This window comes from Stegastes partitus, unplaced genomic scaffold (assembly GCF_000690725.1).
Source record: "Stegastes partitus isolate 25-593 unplaced genomic scaffold, Stegastes_partitus-1.0.2 Scaffold191, whole genome shotgun sequence".
In the NCBI taxonomy this organism is placed as follows: domain Eukaryota; kingdom Metazoa; phylum Chordata; class Actinopteri; family Pomacentridae; genus Stegastes; species Stegastes partitus.
The window spans coordinates 595,279-613,611 of NW_007577922.1; the positions used below are offsets into that span (position 1 = coordinate 595,279).

The 18,333-nt window shown below is 41.0% G+C and overlaps 4 protein-coding genes across 6 annotated transcripts in view; 2 read left to right on the plus strand and 2 right to left on the minus strand.

The window, feature by feature from the left end:
• Positions 1-5: 5 nt before the first annotated feature.
• Positions 6-17,373, minus strand: arl16 (ADP-ribosylation factor-like 16). Its single transcript, XM_008280394.1, has 6 exons — positions 17,368-17,373; positions 1,886-1,990; positions 1,416-1,471; positions 1,214-1,330; positions 983-1,098; positions 6-868 (listed from the first exon to the last, which is right to left on the minus strand). Exons 2-6 carry the CDS (start codon positions 1,959-1,961, stop codon positions 703-705), a joined length of 531 nt encoding a protein of 176 aa, XP_008278616.1. The 5' UTR covers positions 1,962-1,990; positions 17,368-17,373; the 3' UTR covers positions 6-702.
• fn3krp (fructosamine 3 kinase related protein) lies at positions 2,245-4,882 on the plus strand. Its single transcript, XM_008280393.1, has 6 exons — positions 2,245-2,428; positions 2,735-2,886; positions 2,987-3,078; positions 3,215-3,297; positions 3,703-3,825; positions 3,931-4,882. Exons 1-6 carry the CDS (start codon positions 2,288-2,290, stop codon positions 4,267-4,269), a joined length of 930 nt encoding a protein of 309 aa, XP_008278615.1. The 5' UTR covers positions 2,245-2,287; the 3' UTR covers positions 4,270-4,882.
• The window catches only part of tbcd (tubulin folding cofactor D), a 28,459-nt gene continuing 16,696 nt past the window's right edge, over positions 6,571-18,333 (plus strand). For 2 of the 3 annotated variants that reach the window (XM_008280390.1, XM_008280391.1), the window contains exons 1-14: positions 6,571-6,636; positions 7,398-7,590; positions 7,695-7,745; positions 7,858-7,955; positions 8,080-8,181; positions 8,302-8,448; positions 8,860-8,915; positions 11,170-11,302; positions 12,081-12,126; positions 12,489-12,621; positions 12,969-13,108; positions 13,202-13,262; positions 13,407-13,481; positions 13,638-13,732. In XM_008280390.1, coding sequence (XP_008278612.1) covers positions 6,583-6,636; positions 7,398-7,590; positions 7,695-7,745; positions 7,858-7,955; positions 8,080-8,181; positions 8,302-8,448; positions 8,860-8,915; positions 11,170-11,302; positions 12,081-12,126; positions 12,489-12,621; positions 12,969-13,108; positions 13,202-13,262; positions 13,407-13,481; positions 13,638-13,732 — 1,384 coding nt within the window. In that variant the 5' untranslated portion in view covers positions 6,571-6,582. Of the gene's footprint in view, positions 6,637-7,087; positions 7,591-7,694; positions 7,746-7,857; positions 7,956-8,079; positions 8,182-8,301; positions 8,449-8,859; positions 8,916-11,169; positions 11,303-12,080; positions 12,127-12,488; positions 12,622-12,968; positions 13,109-13,201; positions 13,263-13,406; positions 13,482-13,637; positions 13,733-18,333 lie in introns of those variants that run through there. The other variant, XM_008280392.1, reaches the window with a different exon arrangement.
• znf750 (zinc finger protein 750) lies at positions 13,790-18,224 on the minus strand. The gene is made up of 3 exons (XM_008280389.1): positions 17,514-18,224; positions 14,844-16,135; positions 13,790-14,731 (listed from the first exon to the last, which is right to left on the minus strand). The coding sequence occupies exons 2-3, from the start codon at positions 16,112-16,114 to the stop codon at positions 14,143-14,145; spliced, it is 1,860 nt and encodes a 619-aa protein (XP_008278611.1). The 5' UTR covers positions 16,115-16,135; positions 17,514-18,224; the 3' UTR covers positions 13,790-14,142.

The window sequence follows — 18,333 nt, forward strand, 5'->3', positions numbered from 1 at the left end:
CACTGTTTCATTCTTCTGATGGGTTTATTGTTTTGCATTTTCTCATTTCCTTTGCTATCAATACGATACATATGAGATAATCACAACACAGGCCCACACCCAGTGCCAGATTCAGTCTTTGTTGTGCAATTTGCGCCCCCTGCTGGTAATAAATCACTGTGAACACTTACAGTAACCAATCTGAGGAGAGGAGCTCTTCTTACATGTGTTCATTACATTTTAGGAGTTGTAAAAAAGTTGAAGAGCACACATACAGTAGCATGAGCTTTTCTCCATGCCAGTCCTATGATCACGCTACAGTAAGATGTTAATCCCCCACATTAGAATTAATTAGAAAAAGTGACCTGTATAAATACCTTTCTACTTCAAGTAAGGCCTACAGTGGTGTTTTTTTTTTAACAGATGTTTTTAAAAGGCCAGCAACACAATCATTTCATCCTGCAATAATATCACTTATACATCTCCTCCTCCATTCACCTTTATAAATGATAATCATTTTTACATGTTACCAAAGACAACAGTTTTTTCTAGTCTTTTGCCTTGTCACAGTTTTATACATTTCAACACTAAACACACCATTAAAGCCTCTAAAAAGAGTGTCCCTTTTCAAACTGAGAATACTGATGTTGTGGGCCAAAAGGCATGAAACCATTTTTCAGAGTTTTGTGAGATAAGCATCATCATGTACAGAGCGAATATGTATCACTTTACTGCAGTGGACTCCAGCCACCTCAACACCTCTTGGAGTCCCTGCCCGGAGCGGGCACTGAGTTCCAGCGTCGTGATTGGCTGAGTGGCCGATGCGACAATGTCATCCATCCTGAACAGTGACTTGATTTCTATAAGGCTCATAATGCAAGGCATGTCCCTGGAAAAGGTTGAAAAACAAAAATCAGATAACAAGCAATGTCATGAAGTGCTTATCCCGAGATGCAAATTCATGATGCACAATGCATAGGGATGTGTGTGCTGGCAGTGTCACCTCTTGTTAAAGAGAATAAGCACAGAGGCGTTGTGCAGAGGCTCCGCTGAGAGTACTGAAAGCAGCTGGATACACGAGGAGGATACCTGAGCAATATTGGCAGAATCCACCATGAACTATGCAAAAACAGACAAAGAAAGAAAGATTCAGTCAAATAATTCCAACAGTCAATTACCAATCTACCTCTGTCAAATACTGCAAACAAATGCAATATGTATACAAAGACCATACAATGACAGAAGAGCAGTCTTTGAAGTAACTGGGCCATATGGGGCCCATGCATCCTCCCAGCTCTCTCACTGTCACCTTCTTCCTTTTCAGGGTCAAGTCTGTCAGATTGGTTCCTACCTGTGGAGGTTTACAGAAATTGGAGATAGGAATAAGGTGTCACTTCAAAACACTTCATAATACATTGCATTTTATCAGTACTTACAGTAGGAAGAGTTGAAGGAGGTGTCCCCAGTTCACCTAAACCATGCAAATTGAGCAGTAAATAAAATCTGTTAGGAAAAATATCAACAGGAGTCAATGCTGTAAATGTAACTTGGTATTAGTGTTAAATTCAAACATATATTGTTTGAAATGTGGGCGTTTTACTATTGTATGCATTTTCAAACAGTGTAATAGCCTACAATATCATGACAATACGCTTTATACCACTAATATGCATGTTTACAGACAGCTAACAGTTCTGTAACTGCATTTGTACGCAAACCAGTGCAAAATGACACGACGAATTCCTATCCAAGTCGAGGAAAAACACATACACCATTAGCTATGTTGAATAATTAGCTACTACTGCACGAGTTCTTCGTGCTAAATAAGCTAGCTTGTTAAGCTATTAAGCAGTATTTATTTTCTTCTACTTCTAGTTCAAAACATTCAGATGGGCACAAAGGATATTTTGCAGACGTTTGACTAACAACGTCTTTCCAACACCAGTCGCTCCAAGAAGTAAACACGTATGTTTGTTGCTCATTTCGGTTTTCCCACAGAGGCATAGCGACGCTGTGCTAGCTTGTAGCCGCTGTGGCCTCACTTGGCACCATGGCGACGCTCACGTGACCGTGAGCCCTCGTGGCGATAGGACGAAGTACAGATCAATCATCTGATGATTGTTTCTGATTGGTCACCTTTCAACCTATATTAGTACAACGGAAGAAAAACAAGTTCATCCCTGAGCCAGAGTCCTCGTTGGTGTAAGCAACGGAAAAACTCGAAAACGCCCCCTGAACTTCAGGAACTGCATTTGCAATGCGTTTATGGTATTAGTGCAACTATTAGCACTGGGTTTAAGAAGCAAACATGGAAGCTAAGCTAAAGAAAGAATTGGGGACAACCACGCTAAAATCGACCGGCCACTCTGGAGGTGGATGCATCAGCGAGGGCCAGAGTTATGATACTGACTTTGGGAGAGTGTTTGTGAAGATCAATCACAAAAGCGAGGTATTTATTAGTTTATGAGTTCATTATTTGTGTTTTTAATTGTATTATTTTATTTGACTGTGGTAACATTTGGTTAGTTCACCTAAGGCCTTCTATTTGTGCTAATTCATCAGCATAAATGAATAGAGAATGTTCCAGCAGCTGCAGCCTCTGCATGCTGCTGTCAGTGGACTTTGTGCAGACATTGTTGAATAGAAAGCAATGCACTTATTTATTTTGCCACATGGAAAAGTGCATAGCCATGTGTTACTACACTTCTCACTAATCCGGAATGTTTTTGTTTGTTTGTTTGTTTGTTTTACTCAGGCCAAATTAATGTTTGATGGGGAAATGGCCAGTTTGGAAGCCATTGTAAAGTCGGAAACAGTAAAAGTCCCCAAGCCCATGAAAGTGATTGAGCTGGACAGAGGAGGATGTGTGTTTGTGATGGAACACCTGGACATGAAAGGTCTTAATAAGTAAGATCTCTTTTTTTGGCTGCATCAGTGCAGGCTATAGTAAAGGTGCATCCTGCTTTTCTTTTTAATCAAATACTTCATTTTTAAATTCATTTTGTAGGTACTCAAAGCAGCTAGGAGATCAGCTGGCAGATATGCATCTTCACAACAAGAGACAGCTGGAAAAATTAAATAAGGAGCAGCAAACAGTGGGTAATTCACTTTTACTGATTTACACCAAAAAAAAAAAAAAAATAAAATCTTGCTATTACCACACTTAAAAACAGTTTCATCTCATATTTAAACTGACCTCCTAATTTTATTTTTCTTTGTATTTGACTGTATGCAGGAAAAGGAGCTGGGCAATCAGAGGTTGCTGTTGTTGAAAAATTTGGCTTCGATGTCGCTACATGCTGTGGATATATACCACAGGTACAAAAAAAAAGTCCTCAAAAAAACACTTTACCCATGTACTAGGTAAAACTGGTGTGTACCGCTGTCTCTAAGATGTAGTAAATATAGTATACAACATAAGTGAGTAATGTCAGTTAATTTTCAAATAATTCAACATTGTATCATCTTCCATTACTTTCATTACTTTGAAGTTCAACAGTAGGATAGTTGCTCATCATTTCATAAGGCGAAACACTCCACTTGTCAACTTAGAAATAATGCAATTATTGAGAGGTGAAACATTTTTGAATAATTTTACATTTAAGTGATACTATACAGGAATGTAGTCACTTCTGATGTATACTGTATGTGCAGTCTTCAAGTTATGCAGAATCATCCTAAGCATTTTCACTGTAGCTTTCTGATTTTTCCTTACTTCCCCAGGTAAATGAGTGGCAGAATGACTGGGTGACATTTTACTCCCAGCAGAGGCTGCAGCACCACCTGAACTTGGTGGAACAATCGTATGGAGACAGAGAAGCCAGAGAATTATGGGCCAAGCTACAGGTGCACCCTTCCTTCAACCCCATCACAAGTTAAATCTACTTTTCACAAGTCTCTATGACTGTATCAGTAAACTAATAGTGTAATGTACATGTTGGTTATTTACAGCTGAAGATCCCTCAGTTTTTCTCAGATGTGGAGATTGTCCCTGCTCTCCTCCATGGAGACCTGTGGACAGGCAATGTTGCAGAGTCTACAGATGGCCCGGTCATCTTTGACCCTGCTTCCTTCTACGGCCATTCAGAGTTTGAGCTGGGTATAGCCGGGATGTTTGGTAGTTTCAGTCGGTCTTTTTATTCAGCTTACCATGAAAAGATTCCTCAGGCACCAGGATTTGCAAAGAGGAACCAGCTTTACCAACTCTTCCACTACTTGAATCACTGGAATCACTTTGGTGGTAGCTACAGAGGCTCTTCAATAAGGGTTATGAAGGACCTACTGAAATAATTGCATTCCCAGTTACTTTTAGAAAGCTTTACAGTCTTAAAATAAAGCTTAGCATTATGTATTAATTGACCAAAACAGTATTGCTAATTGTTGTAGAGACAAAACATTCCAACATATCTCAATGCCTGCAATATTTGTCTAGTAAAAACAGAATCAGCATAGCAAATGCAGTTCTGCAATGCCAGCTCCACATACATCAGTCTACTGTCAGATTTGTAAACATAATCTAAATCTTTCAGTTACTGTCTTAAATTGGTTGTTTCTTTCCTTCTTTCTTCTTTTTTTTTTTTTCAAGATTGGGAATGCTTCATGAGCATTGCTTGTCACAAGAACAAATATGAAGAAGCTGGTCTTACATCGAATATTTTGGTATGCTGCAATTCCTTTCTTAACATATTAAGATTTTTAATTGTCTGAATTTGACCAGACTACGTTATATTACTGTGCAAAGGATGTCTTATTTTCACAGTGAATGCAATACCTTCAATTATGCATTATGATAGCCTCACTGTTATTATCCTGCAGGAACAATGATCCTGTATAACAATAAATTCTTGCAAATCCTTGTTGTCCACTCCTTAACCAACAATAAACCCTGAGAAGATCCAAAGTGTTTGTTCAGACTATCTGCATTTGTTATTTATCTCATATTAAAACTGTTGTGAATTTTTCATCATTTGATCAATCACCATTATGCAAATGACACATACACAGAGCACATATTAACTGCTTTTCTTCTTTTTTTGCCATTTACTTTGGCCATTTTGTTTCCTTGATATTCACACCGATAAAGTGAATTGGATCAAACCATGTCATCATAAAGCAGTCACCTCTTACTGAATGTTTTACTATGTGCCATTAGGATGAACACTAACTTCTTCCCCCAATTGTTTGACTGCTACCAAGCATAAAGCTGAGTAATAACACATACTCAAAACCTTACCTTATTTTTTATTGCTACTTATAGATGAATAATTAGTTTTAGATGTATATTTTTACTTTTTTTGAATTATATTAGAACATACATGTTTCATTGCTTTTTTTTATGCACCCATATTTTTTTTATTTATTTATTTATTTTTTTAGCTCTTTTAAGATTTTGTCTTTGTGCATGATTATTTTTTACTACGATCTCGTGGGCTGCAAGGTGGCTCGGTGGGTAGCACCGTTGCCTCGCAGCAAGAAGGTCACCGGTTTGCGTCCCAGTGAGGACAACTGGGATCTTTCTGCGAGGCGTTTACATGTTCTCTCTGTGCAGTGTGGGTTCTCTCTGGGATCTCCGGCTTCGTCCCACAAGGTCCAAAAACATGTTGAGGTTAATTGGTGATTCTAAATTGTCCGTAGGTGTGAATGTGAGTGTGCTTGGTTGTTTGTCTCAAAGTGTAGACTGGCGACCTGTCCAGGGTGTCCCCAGCCTTCACCCTAAGTCAGCTGGGATAGGCTCCAGCCCCCCCGTGACCCTAGTGAGGATTATGCGGTGTATAGATAATGGATGGACTATGATCTGGTTAGTTATAATTCCTAGGTCTTGAATAAACAAAATTGTATGCCCTCTAATTTTTTACAGGTTTACAATCACAAAACTGTATGAACTTTATTTGAACCTATACAATGATCTGGGCTGTGCTATTAAACATGAGATTAGATTGAACTTTATTGTCATGGCACAGAGTGAAAGTGCAAAGATAATGAAGTGCACTTTACCAGCTAACCAGAAGGGCAAAAGAGGCAGTAAAATTTTACTGTCTCTTTACTGCCTCACTGCATTTATTCTCATGTTGTTGTATTTTCTGTCACAAGAATCTTATTTTGTAGTATGTGCTGCATGTAGAATATAATACATCCTAATAGAATGAACAGTATGGAGTGATATGGACAAGTATATAAATACAATAAGCCATCGCTAATGTAAGTGTTCCAGATAAATAACAATATAAGATAGATCGATGTAAATATAAAGCCAGGGATAAAACACAGTATGAACTGTATAAACAGTGGATGTAAGCTGTGAGATACATACACTGTATACACAGTGTCATGTCTTTGGGTCAAAGATATTAATATTTTCACGAATGATAAGTTAGAGAAAAGGTTACAAATAAGTTCATGATGTATAAATAAATAAGTTAACTTCATAGGAAAAACCGTTATAAAGCTACGGTTAAAAAGTTATCCGCGTGAGACGTCTTCAGGGGGGGTCGTTTTGGTTACGTCAGCGTGAGCGCTCGTCTTGACTATAAACGATTTTCGGCGTTTTTCCTGTTGGGAGAAACGGCCGGCGGTGTGACGGAGACAAGGTCTGGGGAACCTCGGATGTGCATCTGTGTCGGTTCTGGAGCGTTTGAGCCTGGGGAAATTTTCGTCTTTGTAAGTGTTGCCTGTATAAAGCATTTGTATAAAGCTGTTTCCATGAGCAGTTCGTAATGTATGTGTGTTAGTTAGCTGTTTGTGTTAGCATGCCACACGTATCGTAATTGCATTTTTCTGTTTTGTTTCAGTTACTAATTGTCACGAGAAATCTCCATAAACATAAGAAAAGCAAGCCTTGTGTGTGGAGTTTCTTAAATAGTTCGCTGGCTGTCTAGCAGCACACAGTTACCTGCAGTGAGGACAGCACACACAGTATGAACAGTGTGGTGTGTTGTCCTAACAGAGAGCAGTAAACATTACCAGCCCTCCTAAAAAATAACGTCCGTGTTCAGGTTTAAATACATAAATCTGGTAAATAATTTTGCGTTTTATGGGAACACGCCTATCGTTTGACCTGTGACTGGTTTTGAACCGTCTTGCTTGCCGTACTGGGGCGGGACGCAGGTTTTCAGCAGCTAGGCTACATCAACACACACGGGCTACAGAGTGCATCTTAGCAGAATTATTACCAGTATCTAGACTGTGTGAAGTTGGAAAAGGTTCACTCTGGGCGAAATCATGCTTCAGGTCAATACTCTTTAGACCAACAACGTGTTGTAGCTGTATGTTTTTTTTAAACCCGATAATTTCCCTGCTCGTTTCCATCCTCACCAGTTCATTTTCTAGGCGTAAAGGCTAATATTAGCTAGCTAACTATTCCACAACTTGGACAAAAGAAGGTGTAACTCTGCAGCAAATACACTTTTTGTGCGTGAAAGTTTAGCGGAATGGCTCTATCGGAGACAGACAACGGTTGTTCCGGTGGCGAAGGAGGAGAGACGGACGCTATTGTCAAAACTTGTGTCCTGGGCGGCTTCAGTGAGGGCGCAGAGACCAGAGCCCTGATCTCCAGCCTGCCCGAGGTCCACGGGGACATGGGGACGAGCGAGTCCACGACAGAGAGGTTCTTAGGTGAGACAGATTTAGAGGAAACCCTAAATACACCGTGTCCAGCTCTGGATAGGTGACTCTGGCTTGCTCACAGTTCTTGACAGTCTGTTGTTTTCCTCCTGCAGTGCTCATGAACAGATACCAAGAGCAGCCTCACCTGCTGGACCCTCATCTAGGTGAGCTATGGAAACTAAACATGCAGTTTGTGCTCGTGCTGCAGAAAATCTTGGCTTCTGTATGTTATGAAAACGCACATGTTGTTTTTTTTCCCCTCTAAATTGCTACTAGAATGGATTTTGAACATGATATTGGACATAGTAAGGAGTGAAGAGTCTGCACCTTCACTGGTTCATTTGGGTTTCAAGTTTCTCTACATCATCTGTAAGGTCAGTCTGAAACAATACTCTCATGACATTTCTTTGCACGCGTCACTTATCCAGCTTATTTTGTAATCCTGCTTGGCCATAGAGTCCTCAGATTGTTTGTATTTATTTATTTGTTTCTGGCTAGGTCAGAGGCTATAAAATCTTCATGCAGCTTTTTCCTCATGAGGTGGCTGACGTCCAGCCGGTTCTAGATCTGCTGTCTAGACAGGATCCCAAAGACTCTGAGGTGAGGAGGAAAAAATAATAGCTTCTGGAGCAATATGTGCATTTACCTCCTACAATTTTTGTGTTTGTTTTATCGATCAAGCATTCAGCAGTAGTGTGTTTTGCTGTCTACTCTTTTAAGACTTGGGAAACTCGCTACATGCTGCTGTTGTGGCTGTCCATGACTTGCCTCATACCCTTTGACCTTTATCGTCTGGATGGACATCTGGAGGCAGAGAGCAGTAAGCCTAGAGAGCCCATCATGGACCAGATTCTAGCTATTGCAAAGGTAAGTGAAGCATGTATAAAATAGTTCTGGTGTGTGTTTTTTTTTTCTTGGAGCGACTGGTGTAGATTTTGAATGGCATGACTCTTGTTTGTGCATCTTCAAAAATAAATAAACTGCCTGAAAGTTTTGCTGCTGTAATTCCGTGACAGTTACAACGCAGAGTAACCTGTATCAATCTATAACACGGTGACCTCTGTTTTAAAACTAAAAAAAAAGAAAAAGACAAATCATCAGTGTGTATTCAATCTGAGGTGACCAAAGAGAAACCTTTAAGAGAATCTGGTAGCATAATATCAGAACAAAGTTTTGATCAGTCTTGTAATATTTGTAGTTTGGTTTGTAGCTACTTAAACTTGTAAGGATGTGATAATATCCCAGAGCCATGTTTTTTACAGTGTGATTTTCTTCCAGTCTTATCTAGTTGTGAGTGACAGTCCCAGAGATGCTGCGTCTGTACTCGTATCAAAGTAAGTGCAGAAACACCAAACAGGGAATCAGTTCCACAGTTTGAAACATTTAAGTTTCAGGAAAATATTGAAACTGGACTTGAGCAGGGGCTACAAGGTGACTCAGTGGTTAGTACTGTTGCCTCGCAGCAAGAAGGTCTCTAGTTCGCGTCCCGGTGAAGACACCCGGGATCTTTCTCTGTAGAGTTTGCATGTTCTCCCCATGCAGCGTGGGTTTTCTCCGAGTTCTCCGGCTTCGTCCCACACATTCCAAGAACATGCTGAGGTTAATTGGTAATTCTAAATTGTCCGTAGGTGTGAATGTGAGTGTGCTTGGTTGTCTGTCTCTAAGTGTGGCCCTGTAGACTGGTGACCTGTCCAGGGTGTCCCCTGCCTTCGCCCTAAGTCGGCTGGCATAGGTTCCAGCCACCCAAGTGAGGAGAAGCGGTGTATAGATAATGGATGGATGGATGGATGGATGGACTTGAGCATAACAAATATTAAATATTTTACTACAGCCCATAAAAATGCAATGAACAAACCACTAAATTTCCTACACTCCAGCCCACAGCAGTGAGATGCAAGATGTTGATAGAATAATATGAACTCAAATTCAGTCTTTTGATCCGGTCACTACTATCAAAACCTCGGTTTCTTTCAAGGGATGTGATGATGGACATAGATGGGCATGGAAATGCTGGAAATGAGGAAAATATCAAGATAGTTCTCTGTAAACACTCTAAAGACACTCTAGAAACTATAAAAGGCTGTACAAATTTGTACTAAAATTTAAAGCCATACAATATTGAGAATCTGTTCACATTGTAAAATGTTGCATATTCAAATATAAGAGCAATTTTTCAGTTTTGGCTGAGTTTATTTTTTCACCTTTTTGTAATATAAGGGCTGGCCTAGTTGGTCCAGTTGTCCACAGGCCGCCACCTGCTTTCACAAGGCAGGTGTAGCAGCATTCAGGAAGCAAATTAATGACAACAGTTTATATTGTTACTCTGCTGGCGGCTTTTCAAGGTGCTTCTCACATATTTGATAAAAGCTTCTTCCATTCAAGTCTGCTAATATGGACAACAGGTTACTACTAATATGTTCGGAAGTGCTGAAGCCAGTACTAATGGCTAAATAAGTCTTGTTTTTTTTCAGGATGGATAAAAGAAAAAGAGATGAGAACTGGTTTTCAGAGAAAGAGGGGGGTTACCTGAGTAGGTGCACGTGTATAAAATGTAGGAAGCTGTGTGCAGGGCTGTACATGAATGTTTTAGTGCTCAGGGGAAAATCCAGTGGTGGGGGTTTTGACAGAAATATCAATACTGTGTACTTGGACTCAGCATGTAATAATATTGTATTGCATGTTGCATGTCAAGAAATGTTTGAGGAAAACTAATTAAAAGCTACCAGAATTGATTATCTATGGTTTTGTTTCGAATACTACACAAGGGTAGACGAAATTCATAGTGTTAAATATTTATTATATAATGCTAATTTTATATATGAAGTTTGTTTTTTGTGCAAATGCATGTCAGATTAGTAATATTGTCCCTGGTCATTCTACAGTGGAAATGGTATTCATTGTCCGTAGGTCTGAGAAAGGTATTAAAAAACCTGATTTTGAAAATTACCAGCTTTTTCATAAATTAGTTGCAGTGCCGTTGTTTTCTACATCAGTGAATACAATAGTAAATTACTAGAGTGGAGAGCTCACAGTGAACTTATGACCATGATATGTGTCACAAGTAGTCCTCAGTCCTGGAGCTGATTTTAAGAGAACAAATAAATAACTAAAACGTGACATTAAATAAACTGGTGTAAACTCTTACCTTTTTCAAATATTCATCGTCTGAAAGATTTACATTATTTACCATTTCAAAGTGAAACTGAAAACAGGATTATAATGTTTGTAATTTTTCACCTTCACATTTTGCTGTACTGATTGTGTTTAATTACCATGAAACCTATAATAGCTAAACAAATCAACAGTGTGTTTGGTCCAATAACAGATCTTGTTGCTCATCCAAAGACCAAATGTATGTCTTTAACGACTACATATTTAATTATAAAAATCACAAAACACTGAGTGTAATCGAAACAGCTATTTAACATGGATACTTGCTGTAAATAAACACAAATATTAGTTATTCATGTGTATGTTATTAGTATTCTTGCCAATAGGGGGCAACACTGCTCTTTGAGTGTCTTTGCTGGTGTTAATCCATATAAAGCCTTTTATTGCTTTCTTGTCTTATGGAACATGACTGTACAGGTTTATGACACGCCCTGATGTGAAACAGAAGCGCCTCGGAGACTTTCTGGACTGGACTCTCACCACCGTATCCCAGACCAATGACCACTCAATAAGAGACATTAAGGTGCTGGACGGTGTTCTGCAGTCTCTGGTAAATAAACACACTCGAGCCTGCGGCTTTGTGTGCACGCCTGTCTGCCTGTGGGTTTGACGACAGTCTAATTTGTGAGCACTTTGTGAGCAAAACCTGCAGAGGATAATTTACAAGAGCTGACATGACTGGTATGTTTCACACAATACTCAGTGTGGTTTTAGCAGGTGTGTAATGCACCTGCTGCGTGTGTGGGATCTGTTGCTTCAAGTGACTTATGTCAGTTTAATCCACTGCTTAAAGGTAAACGGTTTTTCATCAAATGAGAACGGTGCTGAGGGGGCTTGGTTTCGATGAAATCCACTTTTCCAACCCAGTGACGCTTACATTCCACCTCACTGCAATCATTTATAAATAATGGAGGTTTTTTTTTTCAAGTCATTTATGTAGTCTAAGGTAATCTACTGCAGGCCCCTGAGCAAGTACATTACATTCATATCACTGGCACATAAACCAGCATAACATGTTTAGAGAGCATCATGTTGTACTTGGTGTCTGTGAAATGAACCTTAAGCCTAGGCGTTGCTTAGGGCGTTCAAAACTGGCACTGTCTGTTCAGTCACCGAGGCTTCAGACCCCGTATTGTTTTTTTGTTTAAAATGACGATCGCATGATGTAAAGAAGAAAAAAACCTGGCAAGTAATTAGTTACTTTGAATAGGGTTTCTAAAAGTAATGTTTGTATTTCCTTGGCCTTGTTTCATTCCTAGATGCTACTACTGTCACCTGTCCTCTGCAGTACCTTCAATCCATTTGATAATTTTATTAATGTCTTATAGGCGAAGCTTTTCAAACATGGAAAAAGAGATGACCTCCTACAGTATGGTAGGTTCCCTTTTCTCTGGTATATTCATCTTTAGTCTAGTAATGTCCATGCTGAGGTCAAAACAAAAACAGTACGTTCCCCAGCTGGCATTATTAGAGTGTGTGATTATCACATTTGTAGCCTGTGTTCAGTTGCATTTGTCCATGGCAACATAAATATGTCTTCTTTATCTAAATGTACTTTGCCACAGGGGAGGAATTTCTCTATTTGTGCATAATGACAGAACATCCTCATATCGGATTATAATCTATGAGTTTCTATGGCATGCTATCCAATGCACATCTGTGGCTAAACATGACACTTTCTTTGCAGTGTGGATGTAAAAATTGTAATCATTATGTCTTCATGTGTGCTTTACCAGCTCCTACAGTTCTGCAGTGTCTGGAGAAGAAGAATCTCTCAGAGAGCAGCGAGGCCATGTTGAGGAAGCTCGGTGTCAAACTAATCCAGAGGCTCGGCCTCACCTTCCTGAAGCCACGCTTGGCTGCTTGGAGGTGAAAAATATTACCACCAAATGATTTATTATTGTTTATATATATTATGTATCCCACCAAAAATGCAGTAAGCCCAAATGCAATAACACATTTATTGTTTGTTTGCATAAAACTTAACTTTATTACATCTAAACAGACTGCTCCCTTCCATGTAAATCATATGGTTAATACTCCAAAAAGTAACTCGTGTTCAGTTGAAGAATATGTGGTATCAGGCTCTTTCCAGCTGGTTTTTCATTGTTAATATTGTCATATATGTCACTTTAAATTGTGTTGTCCTCAGTGAGACACGACAGGATTGGACAGGAGTACAGAACTAAGTGGTTTAAAAAATGTTTGTCTTTCAGGTACCAGAGAGGCAGCCGCTCCCTGGCAGCCAACCTGTCCATGTCCCAGTCTGCTGCAGCCAGCGCTGCTGTCACTCCTGAAGTGGAGACACAAGAACAGGAGGACTATGACATTCCTGAAGAAGTAGAGACTGTTATTGGTTAGTTTCTGCACTCCACTCGTTTTAAAGCATTTGTTATTATAATACTAATGTCTCCGAAAAAAAAAATCGAATTTGCGTGTTACTTTACAGAGAATCTGCTGGTGGGACTAAAAGATAAGGAAACAATTGTGCGCTGGTCTGCAGCAAAGGGGTAATGCACGGCTGATGTGACATTTAGCATACCTGAACTGTTGACAACAATATTGTCCTTGTTGCTACTTGTCTTTGGTATTCTTTATATCAAAAGCAGTTCCTCTGAATGTGTTACAATAACCTATGTTGTTGAACCCTTCAGCATAGGGAGGGTAACTGGGAGGCTTCCCAAGGAGCTGGCAGATGAGGTGGTTGGATCAGTGCTGGACTGCTTCAGGTAGGTTCATGCTCGGGGCATACTGGCTCTCCCCATCAGTAACACAATGCCATTTATCATTTCTGAAGATACCAGTCATACAGGGAAAAATCTTTCATTTTGGCCCCTATTCCACAAACATGTTCTATGTTTTGACCTGTTGTGTTTTCTGTCAAGCTTCCAGGAAACGGACAATGCTTGGCACGGAGGCTGCCTTGCTCTGGCAGAGCTGGGTAGGAGAGGACTGCTGCTGCCTTCCAGATTGACAGATGGTATGTGAATAGACATGTGGATTTAATAGTCATTATGCAACACATGGACTATTGTGAGAAAGTTATTTTGTTATTTCTTTATTCAACATCTTTCTATATTTATATTTACAGTACATCTTCCATACAGTACAGTACATCTTACATGAGGAACTTTTTATATTACAGACATATCTGAGTTTAAATATTAAAAACACTTATTAAATTTGCTTTTCATCTTTTCCAATCAAGTTTGAGAACTAGACATATATGCACAGAACTGTGACAAGCGATATTTGCATTTACCACATTTTCAAAAACACATAATCAAATCTTTCAGTGCTTAATCAAAACAATCAAAACTTTTTTAACATTGATAGTTGCAGTGGTGAAGATTTTGAGATATTCAGTCCTTGACAGTGAAACTTTAGTTGTTAGCAGCAGCGAGGCCTTCTCCTTACAGCCCGCCCTGCTGCTTTCACTCTCTTGTTTGGTTTATGGCATTTGCTTTCAACCTGACTACTGTTTGTTCTTTTCATGCCCGTTGCCTTAGCTCTGGTGCTTTGCTTTATATTCTTTGGAGAGCAGGGACTTGCAGCAACCCTGGAAGCTTTTAAGGAGCTGTCTACAGCACTGAAGTCACGTGAAGAAACTGCAGAGCTCGCAATGGCTAGCTGACAGAGTGCCAGAGCTGCAGTCTGCCTCTGGTCACAGGGCTCTTCGTCCAGCTCTTCTGCAGATCTCTGCTGGAGATCCTCCGAAGCGCTCAGGGCACAGCTGTGCACAGGGCTGCCGTGAGAAGCTCGAAGGCTGAGGTTCAGAGGCAGCTCATTCTCCGTTACATTCACTGTGTCTGAGCACCCTGGACTGTGATCAGAATGAATTTTTCCCTTGTCCTGGTTTCTTGTTGAGAGGTTGAGGGGGGCCAGGTTGTCTGTGTCTTCCATGTCATCTTGTTCTGATGCAGTTTCGGGACATGACTCGGATACAGACATGGAAGAGTATTGTCCATTCTCAGCCAGTCTGAAAGAGACAGACCAAAACAAAAAGTTAGATTCACAACCATGCTAAAATTGCAAATACAAAACAGTCTTGCTTAATTAAAAAAAAAAGAAAAAAAATACAAAATGCTTACCCTCCATCCACATGCTGAGCTCTTAACTGCAGCAAGGTTTCTGCAGACTCCTCTTGTCTTAAGTCATTTTTGGTGGGTTGCCCGGCTGTAGCTGTGTGTCCGAGTTGGGTAGCGCTGTGCGGCTCACCCATGTTGGTGCACTCGGGGGCCTGTGTGTCTCTCTGGACGATGTGTGCTTGACTGGGTCTGTCAGGGGACCCCATAGCCGAACAGCCCGCTTTAGGGCTCAGCCGTGTTGCTTTGTCTCCACTCTGCTCGTGGTGGCTCTCCTCTTGTGCAGACGTGGGCGGGCGGTTGTGAATGGAACGTGAATGCATGTACAAGTCATAATCCTTGGAGCCCAGGGTTGGGCCGTACAAATCCAAAGGAAGATATCTGGGTCCTGTAATGGGCATGGAAAGCTCATGGGGTCTGTACAGGTTGTAGTGCAGCGGGGGCCCAGGGGGAATAGTATGGCAATATCTGTATGGGTAAGGGGGATATGGGGCAGTGTGAGATGGGGCAATGGGCTGTTGTACCATAGGCCTCTGGGGGTCCAGAAAGTCTTGCTGGAAAGGGGGAGAGTTTGGCTCATTCACATGGGGACTTCCTGGGAGGTAATATGGTGGATACAGGGGTCGGTCAGGCAAGAGGTAAGGTGGGTATTCAGGAACCACGAGAGGGGGGAACAGTTTTAAGGGTATGGACGATGACATTGGGCCCCATGGGAAGCCTGGGTGGTTGAAAGTAGGATGAGGAGCTCGCGAATCCTCTGTCTGCTGCACAGATGACTTGAAGGCTTCTGCTCCTTCATTTTTGGGTGTGACAGGGGAGAAGGCAGATGGGCGCGGCAGATCTTTATTCTCAGTGCTCTCCCTGTTTTCTGTCTCCGTCTCCGCATTTGGTTTTGTCACACTCTGACTGTCCTTGATGACTTCGCTGTCACACCCAACATCTACTTCTTCTTTGTCTTCGCCGCTCTCTGCTTTGCTCTCTTCATCACTCTGTTTCTCAGGACTGTTGTTCTGAACTGCCGTAGGAAAGTTTGTACAATCCTTCGATTTGGCAGGGGCCACCCTCGCCACAGCCTTGATCTGCCGGGCTGTTTGCCCGTTTTTCTGTGCCATCAGGGAGATTGAGTTTTTACACAGGTTGTATTTCATGTGGTTAAAGAGATGAGACTTTTCGTTGCAGGTGAAGGGACACTGGAAACACTGGTACTTGAATGGCTTGCCTGGCGGTCGGGGAATGTAGTGGGGCCTTTTTGGCTTGCGTTCCTGAGCAATTTCCATCTTGTTCCGAATGCAGGTTTTCTGAAAGAAGAATGTGGCACATTTGCAGTTGAGCAATTAGTACCTCTCAAGGACTATGATGCTATAACACATAAGACAATCTCTGATTCTTGACAGGCTTTGTACCTGATTCTCAATGGGGTGAAGCTAAAGGAGTCGTTGGACTGGTTCAGGTGGAGAATGTTTGTAATTTCTGTCAGAGTGTTTGTTCGCCACTTGGCCTGAAAAATCTCTAGCTCCACAAAACACTGCACCCTCAGGCTAATGTATTTCTGCCACTGCTACTTCACAGCAGCCTGGACACCAAACAGAGAAATAGTTAAATATGAAAACCTGTCTACTGTATGCAAAAATGCACCCGCATGTTTGCATAGGTGTAGTCGTGTCTTCATTTGGTTTTGCTTGATTGACAGCAGCCTACAAACGCTTCCACTTTGTCTGCCTGTTCACCTGTTGTACGTTTTGATATCGCTTGACTCATCTGTTTTTTAAAGTTCGAGAACTGCTAAGGCACCCGGAAGGCAGACTACACACTCACTAGCACAGACCTGGAGGGCATGCAGAGACTTGCTTTCTCTCTCAGCCTTACTAAACTCAGTGCTGTCGGCGTGGGAACCACCAGCCACCTGCTTCCCATGACTACACCTGCAGGATGAATTCATCTTTTGATGAGCTCACCGGCTCTGGAGATACACGAGTATCGGAAGAAATTGATCATTTTTCCTTAGTAGTGGTGAAACTGGGCTGTAGGTTGCATCTGAAACTTCAGCGTCACCTTTCACCGGTGAAACATCACCTAAAGCTGTGAGTTCAGCGTTGCAGGGCGTGCATGGAGGAACCTGCTTGTCATGTGCTGTCGCAAGAAGTTGTCACTCAAGTTTCTGTCCAACTGTAGCAGCACACGAAGCCACTCCCTTCTTAAGAACGGACATTCATTCGAAAATCCTTTTTTACCACTGTGAATATAATTCAGTCACAACCTTTTCTCTTTGCTTTTTTTTTTTAATAGTACATTTAGATCCTATATGCTCATGTGTTTTTTTTTTTTTAAATTTACAGACCACTTTAAATATGCTGTAAAATTGTTGAAAGAAGTCTACGTTATCGAAAGAAGTATTTTAGATTTGTTTAGAAGGCTTTCTGCAAAGGCCAGGTATTTACCTGTGCATCCGTCACTATGATCTGAGCAGAGGCTAATTGAGCTCCACAGGTAACAGGTGCACACATAGCTTTTACCTGCCCATAAATACAACCTACAAACTAGCGATCAGCACCACTGGAAATCACTAACAGTCTTATCCAATAACACAGACAGGCTTTCAGTGCTGTAAATAAGTAATTATAACCTAATGCTGCTTCCTTGTTAATTAATAAAGGAGAAAAATAGAAAAAACATTACCTGCTCTAGTTGAAGCAACAGTGTCTTCCCTGAGTGCCCGGCCTGCAGAGAACTGCTCCCCAGTTCAGCGTCAGTATCTGGTCCGGACGCCCACTTCAGTGTGTGCTAAGAGCTCAGAGTGCGTTAGTGAATGTGTGTGATGGTGAATATGTGTGATGTTAGTTGTGTGGTGAGTTCCTCTCTCTGAGGTGTTGTCTCACTAGTGGGTGGGGCTTCAGCCCAAACAGCAGGGCCCTCAGGCAACATCGATGTACCTGATATTAGTCAAGCCGCAAGCAATGATTTACATGAGGGGGGTGGGGTGGGGGCACTCTTCCTCTTTTTGGGACCATCTCTCTCTTTTGTGGAAATGGCCACACAGGCTTCATTTTGCAGTTGCTGCATGTGAAGTTAGTGAAGTTGAGTAGTAAGCTGTCAAGCTCAGCATGACATTTGTGTACTTACTGATGTTCTCATGATGAAAATGCTCCTGGGCAGGCTCTAGCTTGCATTCAGGTTGTGCTGAATTTGTCTTAAACTGGAAATTGATAATCAGCCATTATGCTGCACTCTGAGGCATTTTGGTTTTTCTAGTGGGTAAAAAGTTGGTTGGTTTAAATGCATTTAACTCATGAAATTAAAACAAATTTAAAGGCTTGTCACAATTTGGAGGCCTAATACACATCAAATATAATGATGCTGGAAAATAAACTATGAATTTCTTATTGTTTTAAAGTAAACAGTAAATTTAACATGCACAATCTTTAATTTAGTTGGGGTTTGGGGTATCAGGTGTGATGCTAATGTAGTGATATTTAAACTGTCTTTACTGCAGATATTA